The following is a 9,874-nucleotide window of genomic DNA, read 5'->3' as shown; positions in this document are numbered from 1 at the left end:
TCAATACCTTACTCCCCTTCCATTTCCTCATTAATTCCTTTTCATCTAAAAACCTAAAAATGTTTATCACTATCTCATTAAGAAAGTTCATTTCAAATGGTATCACAGCAGTTTCTATCCTCGCATGACTGAAAGTATTAAATATCCCCAATTATTAGAAACTATCGTTGGTGTTAAGTTATAGCAAGATCAACATCAAAAAAACTATGGAACTCATCACTCAACTTATTGACAGTTGACGAAAACTGTAAAGGAAATCAAATTAGTCTTGCCAGCCAGACTTGCCGATAATCATAATTTCATATACACCCAAGTGTTATGCTAGTAGGCTAGACTAGGCTCGGGTTGAATTCATTACAGATATTGTTAGCCCAAAACAAAGTAAGGTGCCTATTGAGAAATATTGTCAATCTTAGCATACAATAACTTTAATTTGTTGCATTAGACAAAATTAAATAATAATATTTTACATAATTGGTTAGGTTGAGAGCTCGGAATCATTCCCTATGTCCAATACTACTTTATTTTTATTTTCGAGTAAATAGATAGATGTCCAATAATACTCTTACTATTTTTTTTTTAATTGAAGTGATCATTGCACAAATTGTCTACTAGCACTACTTCTGTAGACAAGCCAAGTTTTGTCAAATAGTAAATGTTTAAACTTAACTTGACAATAAAATTATAATTCTCAAGCTCAATTTGTTCATTAGCCAAGCTAAGCTTGAGCTCAATATCAAGCTCAAACACAATCACATTATCAAGCTTAATTACTTTGTAAGTGGTCCCAACTCGGTCCTAATTAATTAAAGTTTTAGTAAGATGAATTTATTTATTAAGCTCATATGATATCAAACTTATTACCAACTCATAAAAAAATTTAGGCTCAGCTTGTTTTGTATCAAGTCTATTCGTTAACAGTTTCTTTTTTGCTTAAGCTCAATTAATTTACTAAACAAGTTTAAAACTAAGGCTTAAACATAGCTTGTTTATAAATTAGCAAACATGAATAAATTTTTTGTTGAGTCAAGTATAAACTGTTTAAGATTGACTTAATGAGCCCTACCAAACAGTTGATTTTTTTTTCTACAGTCCCTTTTAACAAGGTAAAGGAAACTGTTCATAAAAGAAAAAAAAGGGTAAAGGATACTATTTTGGTACTGAAGAGAGAGGAGAGAGAGAGAGTGGTAAGAGCAAAAGAGGGCGACCGATCACATCAGAGTGAGCAAAGCAGTATCACGGATACACAACATTACAAAACTTCCAGCCTCTCAAGGATATACTTTCACAAGTTAACTCACGGACGGACATATAGACCAACTTCCAGACCCATCACCATGCATGCCCCTCTCTCCCCCACCTTGCTGCAGCACACACTTTCCAATTGTATAATCCTTTTCTTTCTTTCTTTCTTTTCCTTCTTCTTCAAAGTTCTAACCCCACCATTGCACATGCTTGCATAGCTGTACAGCTCCCCAAACACACAACAGCTTCACCACTCTCCACTCTCTGTATGTTTGCATGTATAATAGTCTTTTTTCTTTTTTTTTTACAATAGCAGATAGTATTTTGCTTTTTGTTACCTCACTGTTTTTCGTCCAAGACTATTTTATCTTTTTTCAGATCTTACTATGTCCAAACAAATTTGATCAAGACGTAATGTTTGGACTAAATCATAAGAGACAATTGTTTTCTAGCAACAATTGTCAGAACCAAAAAAATAAATAAATGAAATGGAGTGAAAATAATAGTTAAAGATTTCAAGGACTTGCATGTACTAGCTACTAGCTTCTGTAATTTCCACGGTGAAGTTTCTTTGTTATTGCACATAATAATTAACGCATAGAGTTCCTGTAAACTCACCTCCATCAACGCGTTTATAAAGCGGATTTTGTCAGTCCAAACGTCCAGTCTCCTTTCATGTGGGACCTATATCGTTTTAGAAATGATCAAGCATGGAACCTCAAGGTACATCTTTTTCCATGCCTATTTTTGCTTCAACTCTAATAATTGGTGCAATTAATTAAGGTAAATTTTGACCGTCGTCAACCATTCTAACTAAAATTGTTGGAGGCATGCAAGAGTTTTACTGTATTACAGTTCAATTGACCCCACCTAATATATATATATATATATATATATATATATATATATATAGATGTAAAAATTAGAGAAAAATCAATTAGATTTTAATCATTTTATAATTAAAGTTTAATTTTACGCTATATGCTCTAAATTATTTATTTATAGAGAGTTTTATTTCTTAATTTTTGATCCATTTGTGAGATCATACTATAAATATTTATACAAATGAGTTATTAAGTATAAAAACTAACAAGTCTAAAATTAATAAACTGTAAAAAAAAAAAATGCTTCACATTATCAAAAATTAAGAATTCATAAAAAAAAAATTTAAATATGGACAATTTATATTTTCTACCTGATAATATTCTTATTTGATTTTTTAAAGTTTAAATAAAATATAAGGATGACTATATATCAATAGAATCTAAATTATATACAAGAATTATATTATGTATCTTAATGTATATCTTTTAAATATATCCTTGCATATGCATAAGATTACAAACTAATATTTTTAATAGAAATGTTCATGATTCAAATTCATCTTTTCTCTCTGTAAGTGTGCATTTGGCAAAAATAATTTTTGTCAACTTATTTTACTATTCAGCTTTTTTTGCTATTATTCATAGGTCTCACTACACCTTTTGATATTATTTATGAGTCTCATTGTATTATTTCAACTAATTTTTACATTTATCTACAATAACAACAACAAAAATTTCAGTTTCAACAAAATAAGCGGATCACAAACTGACCTAACTATTGAATTTATCAAAAAATCAAAATCGTTGGAGAAACCGAGGGATACATTAATAACACCTCTTATGATGCTTAGGCACTTGGCTTCAAGCCCCACCAGTCCTTCTCCAGTTCTTCCCCTAGTTAGCTAGCTAGTACCAAAATTTGTCTCCACATTAAACTGCGAAGTGATTTTTTGAGTCTTTAGAAACGATGAGCCAAATGAGTTTTCAAAGTAGGTCCCGCCCCATTTTGTTTTAATTAAGTGATGGAAACAAGTTGTGAAAACATATATATACCAAACAATTTAAGTTTCAAAATTATTGTACCACTGCACACCTTTGATGCAATGGTAACTTCATAAGTATAAGTGTTTATGGGGTGTGAGGGGATAAGGGCCGGAGTTCAAGTCTCCAAAAGGGAGTTTCACACACATATATATACTTAGATTATGCTAGAATAGAATTTCTATATTGTATATAGAAAAAAAAAATCAAAGTTATTGTCTTTAATGTAAACTCAAATTTAAAAGATTTACTGACTTTTTAAATAAAGTAGACAATAAACATATATATATATATATATATATATATATCTATATATATTATGTGAAATAAATTTTCAAATATTTTATTAGATTTGACACATTTTAGTATTTTACTACAAGCCACAAAAAAGGGTTACTACAATTGTAAACCTTAGGGTATTTTTGTCTTTACAAATCCTTTTTTCATGTTTATTTTAGGGAGAAAATATTCCACCTAGATTCATTGAGATATGAGAATGTATCACGGGGGCAAGAGTAAAATAGTGCAAAATTTATTATATAGAGTGTGTTTAGCAAAAATTATTTTGTCAACTTATTTTACTATTCAGTTTATTTTTACTACTATTTATGGGGTCCATTTCACTTTTTGGTACTATTCATAGGCCTTACTATACTATTTCAGCTAACACTCAAGCTGAGTATTAAATAAACAAGCAACACTCGAGCTGAGTATTAAAAATTCAAACTTACACTCCATTTGTTTCAATGGAAAACTTTGTGTAAAAATAGTTTTCTATGTTTTCTAGTGTTTGGTAGCATAAAAAAAGATGAGTCAAAGGAAAACTATCTTTGGTCAACATAAAAAGCATGGCTTATTTTTAAAGATTGTTTTCCATTAAATTTTTTTGGAAAACAACTATATCTCACAGCAAGTTAAATAAGGGAAGTTAGAAAGTTGTTTTTCAACTCATTTAAAGTTGCTACTAAATATTAGAAAATGAGATAGTTTTATAAAAAATACTTCTTGAAAAATGACTCGTTTTCTAGAAAATGTCATTGCTGAAACAACAGTTTTTAATTTCAGCAAAATAAGCAAATCGCAAACAGACTCATATTATGACTAGGGAAGGAAAGATGCATGCATTGTACTAAAATAATCTAAATCAAATCAAACATCCATTAAACAATTTTATTCTTTTCTTATTATTTTAACTATCAATAATTAAACCATTCCCATAAAAAATAATCAAGCCATATATCAATTTCATTTGCAAATAGCATTTACCAGTTGAGAATATCAACAAATATAAATATATTTATATATATATATATATATATATATATATATATATTGGTGATTTGATAATTACAATAATAAGAGAGATAATTTGAATCCAATCCCCTTATAAAGAAGGACCAGCAATGCCGGTGACAGTTACACTGTTGAAGTATAATCCTAAGAGTAAATGATGGTGTTACATTCGGGCTCGGCAAACTTTTATTATTATATGTTTTTTGCATAATTAAATTATCTAAGATTTTAATTTCCGAAAAATATAGATTCCTCATTCCCCCAACAATATACATACATATATATATATATATATATATATATATATATATATATATATATATATATATATATATGAAAACAAATCAAATCGTACCGCACCATACGTTGAGCAATCTATTAAGACGAGATGCAATGAAGGTTTTGGACAAACCACACTGTGTGGTGTGGTGTTAACTATGGCCCAAAACTATATCAAGTTACACTGTGAACACCTACATCTTATTATCATCAATTTATTTATAATACACACACACACACACACACATATATATATATATATATATATATATATATTTAGAGTAATGCTATAATTACAAACTATTTTACAACTGATGTAACCAACCTCTTAATGATTTTCATCTAGGCCCACCATTAATATCATTTTATCATTTACCGATAATTACTCACCACATAAACAATTGGTAAATTTTTTGGTAAAATAATTCATGTCTCTAGCATTATTCATATATTTAACCGAAAACAATTGTCTTTTTGTTGATTTTATAATATTTTGTCGTATAAGTTTTTGGAACCTCACAATTTTGGATTCAGATCCTCTAGATTTTCAAGAGTACTCTACTAATAGATTTCCTTAATTCTTAACCCCTCTTTAATGATTTAATGGTCTAGATTCTGCTATGTCAGCATTCCACTAACAATATTCTTAATTGTTTTATTTGCAATATTATTTTATTATTTTAAGAATATTGTTAGTAAAATGCTGACATGGCAGAATCTAGACCATTAAATCATAAAGAGTGGTTAGGAATTAAGGAAATCTATTGGTAGAGTACCTTAGGAAATCTAGAAGATTTGAATACCACAAATTTTACATGTTATTATTTAATATATAAATTTTAATTAAATTTAGATTTTATACCATATTTAACCATCCATTAGAAATTGTCACATTGCATATTTTTTTTTAAAATGTTAAAATAGACATTTCCATATAAATACAATCATAAAAAATTAATATTAATAACTATCATATTTATTAATTTATATTTTAGGCAAAGAAAGAAAAAATTTATACAAGATATAAATTCTACTCTAGCCTAATCTAAGTATATATGTGTGTGAGTCTCCTTCGTAGAGACTTAAACCCCAGCCCTTACCCCCCACGCCCCACAAGCACTTATACTTATAAAGTGACCATTGCACCGAGAGTATGCGGTGGTAAAAAAAAAAATTGTTAAACTTTTTTGTGCATTGCACAAGTTATTTTAGTTAAGTCTATTTTCAAATGTGGGTTTCAATTAATTCAACTGATATAATCTATTATAATCATATGGGATTAATTGGAACCCACACGGGCCAAGTAAAAATGGGCCAGCCCAGTTTAGCCCATTGACAACCCTTAGACTTGATGATAAAGAATAATCATATATCATAAAATGAAACCAACATCAATATCATAAATTAAAAATTTTATTTATAAGAATTTATTTAAAACATGGTGTTGCTAGAACAACAATAGCCAAAGTTTTTAAACATGGCCCGCCCTACCAATTAGAGAAGGTGACTAAAGGTGGATGAGCATAGATCGAGTTTCCTCCACCAAAAACCATGCATGTTAGCGTTAATGAAGTCTCTTCCTCAATTTTTTTTCTTTGTTATTTTTTATGAGCGTCTCTTCCTCAATCAAATGGAAACGACGAAAGATGATGTTAATGATGGAAAAAAGTATAATAGCACATGAACATATATCCATATGGATTCATGCATTTGTATGGTAGTTGCCAACTAGCAAAGTTTGGCATCTGCCTTTTGAGGCTAGCGAGCTCCCTTGTGTTCACGTGATATGCTTCTAGGGTTCTTGTTTTCTTGCAAACCTCACTATGCCTATATAGCACCCTCTTTCCTCTACAAAAAAAAATCACCACTCTATATTTCTCTCTTTGTTCCAAAGAGAGACTTATAACCCCATGAAAATGGAATCCTCTCAGATCTCTGCTCTCTTGCTCATTTGCATGCTCTTCATCTCCTCAGTCACCCCCATTCTTGGCTGTGGATACTGTGGTGGTGGCAAGCCCCCAAAGCACAACACACCCAGGAAACCAAGGCCACCCAAAGTAACAAGGCCACCAAAGGTAAAGAATCCCAAACACCCCATCACTCCACCCGTTGTCAAGCCCCCAATCACATTGCCCCCAGTGACAGTCCCTCCCATTAAACCACCAGTGACTCTTCCCCCAATAGTAAAACCACCAGTGACTCTACCCCCTATAGTAAAACCACCAGTGACTCTACCCCCTATAGTAAAACCCCCAATTACTCTACCCCCAATTGTAAAGCCACCAGTTACTCTACCCCCAATAGTAAACCCACCAGTGACTCTCCCTCCCATTGTGAAACCACCTGTGACTCTCCCTCCAGTTACAGTCCCTCCAATTACAGTTCCTCCAGTGACAGTACCTCCAGTGACCAAGCCACCAAGTGGCACGCCATGTCCACCGCCACCAGGAACGGCCCAAACATGCCCCATTGACACATTGAAACTAGGTGCATGCGTGGATCTTCTAGGTGGGTTGGTTCACATTGGGCTTGGGGATCCAGTGGTTAATGAGTGTTGTCCAGTACTGGCAGGTCTTGTTGAGCTAGAAGCTGCAGTTTGCTTGTGCACCACTCTCAAGCTCAAGCTTCTCAACCTTAACATCTATGTCCCACTAGCACTTCAGCTCCTTATAACTTGTGGGAAGACACCTCCTCCTGGTTACACCTGTTCTCTGTAGAAACAAGTTAAGTACTGCACTTTATCTATCTCGAAACTGTAGATAACCCTTAAGCTTTTTCCGCATGTTCATGGGCTTCATCACTATTAGGACTTAGGAGGAGTAAATTCATTGCAAATGCTTTATTTCTGCTTCATATCAAGGGAAATTCTTCTTTTACATTGTACGGAATAGTTTATTCATATTAATATTTGTAGATATAGCATTTGAAAATGATGGTAATTAACTTAATTAATTACTTGTGCTTATAATCCTAAAAAGGAAGTGTATTAGCTAGCTTGACTAAACATTGGTACGCTTATGATTTTTATAATGTATGAGAGCTAAAAATGTGAGGCAATTTACGCACTCACTAACTCATAATCTGAACTAGAAAAGAAAAGACAATGACCCTTTTTTTTAAGGTTGAATATAGTGCATTTGTAAATAGTGAAGCTATAGTTTAGCCAATTTAGTCATTCCTTGAAATATCCAACCATTCAAATGTTATTTGCTAATAGCATGCATATGTATTATTTCTTTGGATATGGGAAAATTAGGAAAATTTGGCTCATTGGATGTCGTAATTGCTGGATTGCAGGTTGCTAGATTGATGGCTGGACTGACAAGATCGACATGAGAGGATGTCGACCTTCCTTCTCTCTCTCTTCCGAGAATCTTATGCTTTTGTTGATTGGTATTCTAGTTTGGCGAAATTGTACAACATTTATTTTTAAATTAAGCGATTGTTGCATGTGTGTTTTTGTCTTAAATTCTTAATTAAGCAAGGAAGCAATCAAAGATGCTTTTTTTTCGTCTCAAATTTCAATTCTTTATCGGTCTCTCTCCTTGTTGTATATCATCTTGTATTACATTTATTGTATACTAAGAGTAGTGAGCCTAAAAAATAAAAATAAAATAGAAGAGAAAAGTAGTGAGCCTTAGATTAATAATAACTGCGAGATGGAATCCTCGCATGAGAATTATAATTTGAATCTCGATCAAAAGATATCTTCCATATGATAATTATTTCTAAATTAAGGTATAAGGCTCTTTATAGTAAAAAAGTGAAGCAAATCTTAAAAGAGTGGCGGTTTTGTGCAATTAATAGATTTGTTGAGCTTGAACAAGGGGATCTTCTTGATTTGGTAAGTTCATAGCTAGCTCGGAATCAACCTAATCTATCATCTTAGATATTGTGTTTTCTAAGTTCTGACTGCATGTGACTCATACCCATTATAATTAGAGCCAATGTGTACGCGGTACACAATAATTTTTCTCATTTTAAAACACCATGCATGTAATCGGAGAGGAGGAGATATTTTTGTCCTAAGTGCATATGCTCCATTCCCATATGTGGTTGGTGCCAGCTTAGACTCAGTACACACGAGATAATTTTTCTTATTTGAACACCATATAATTGGAGAGAGAGAGAAGAGAGATTCTGGTTTTGTGATTTCCAATGGGCGTTGAGAAATTCCATCATTCTTAAAGTGTTACATTTACCCTAAAAGTGAGAGATTGAGTATAAATTAATATTGTTGGACACATCACCTTTGCCAAGAGTGCAACTTTTTCCATCACTTCAAGTGACAGAGAAACTCCATATTCTAAAGCATGCCTGTAACTTTACAAAATATATTTGATCTCCAACTTGTTTTTTTCTTTACCAAGCCTTCAACTTTACTGTGAACGCTGGACTTAAACCACTTTTGAAGCCTAACCCCAAATTTAATGGAAAATCTTGAAGCACACAGTAATGTTTCAATGCTTTAGGAAAGTATACAAATATGTAGTTCATAGAGTTTCAATGTACAACCTATTTTTTTACAACCTTTTATAACAAATGTAGCAACCATCAAGATATATACGAAAGGAAGATCGTGTACACGATCTTCATTTCGTATATATCTTGATTGCAAAGTCTGATAAATTGGTGGACCACGCTTGAAGAATAACATTGAGCTTTAATCGAGTAGTCAGTAGCAAAAGCATATATACTAGGTAGGGTTCACTTGAAAAGCACGAACTAGACCCCACGCACTACACACTGTTCTTTTGCAACATTAATGTCTTATCATTTTCCCTAGGGTTTCACTTTAACGCAAGTACGTTCCTGTCTGAAAAAACAAAATCCTAATGACTAATTGGTAGCTATCACCCACAGAAAGAAGAGTTTTAACATTAGTAATATCACATACAAAACAATTTTTTATAAGTTTTTTATAATAATAATTTTAAAAAATAGTTACTGATTTTTACATAAGTTTATGATTAATATCTCTTTATTGTCTATTAGTAGTGACCAAAACTTAATTTGGCTGTAAAAAAAAAATTATGAAAAAATTGTGTAGGGAAAATTATTGTTCTTACATTGTGAAGGTAAATTGTGGGATTGAAGATTGAAAACCTTATCCTATGTACTGCCTTACTTGAGAAAAAGACGGAGAAGGGATAAGAAAACAAATACATGAGAAATCCCAAGACCTTAAGTTT

The 9,874-nt window shown here is 31.9% G+C and overlaps 1 protein-coding gene across 1 annotated transcript; it reads left to right on the top strand.

The window, feature by feature from the left end:
* Window positions 1–6,407: 6,407 nt before the first annotated feature.
* LOC142613957 (uncharacterized) lies at window positions 6,408–8,201 on the top strand. The gene is made up of 2 exons (XM_075786483.1): window positions 6,408–7,405; window positions 7,980–8,201. The coding sequence occupies exon 1, from the start codon at window positions 6,593–6,595 to the stop codon at window positions 7,397–7,399; it is 807 nt and encodes a 268-aa protein (XP_075642598.1). The 5' UTR covers window positions 6,408–6,592; the 3' UTR covers window positions 7,400–7,405; window positions 7,980–8,201.
* The last annotated feature ends 1,673 nt before the right edge of the window (window positions 8,202–9,874 follow it).

This window comes from Castanea sativa, chromosome 1 (assembly GCF_040712315.1).
Source record: "Castanea sativa cultivar Marrone di Chiusa Pesio chromosome 1, ASM4071231v1".
Taxonomy (NCBI): domain Eukaryota; kingdom Viridiplantae; phylum Streptophyta; class Magnoliopsida; order Fagales; family Fagaceae; genus Castanea; species Castanea sativa.
This window is presented reverse-complemented; position numbering and strand designations above follow the sequence as displayed.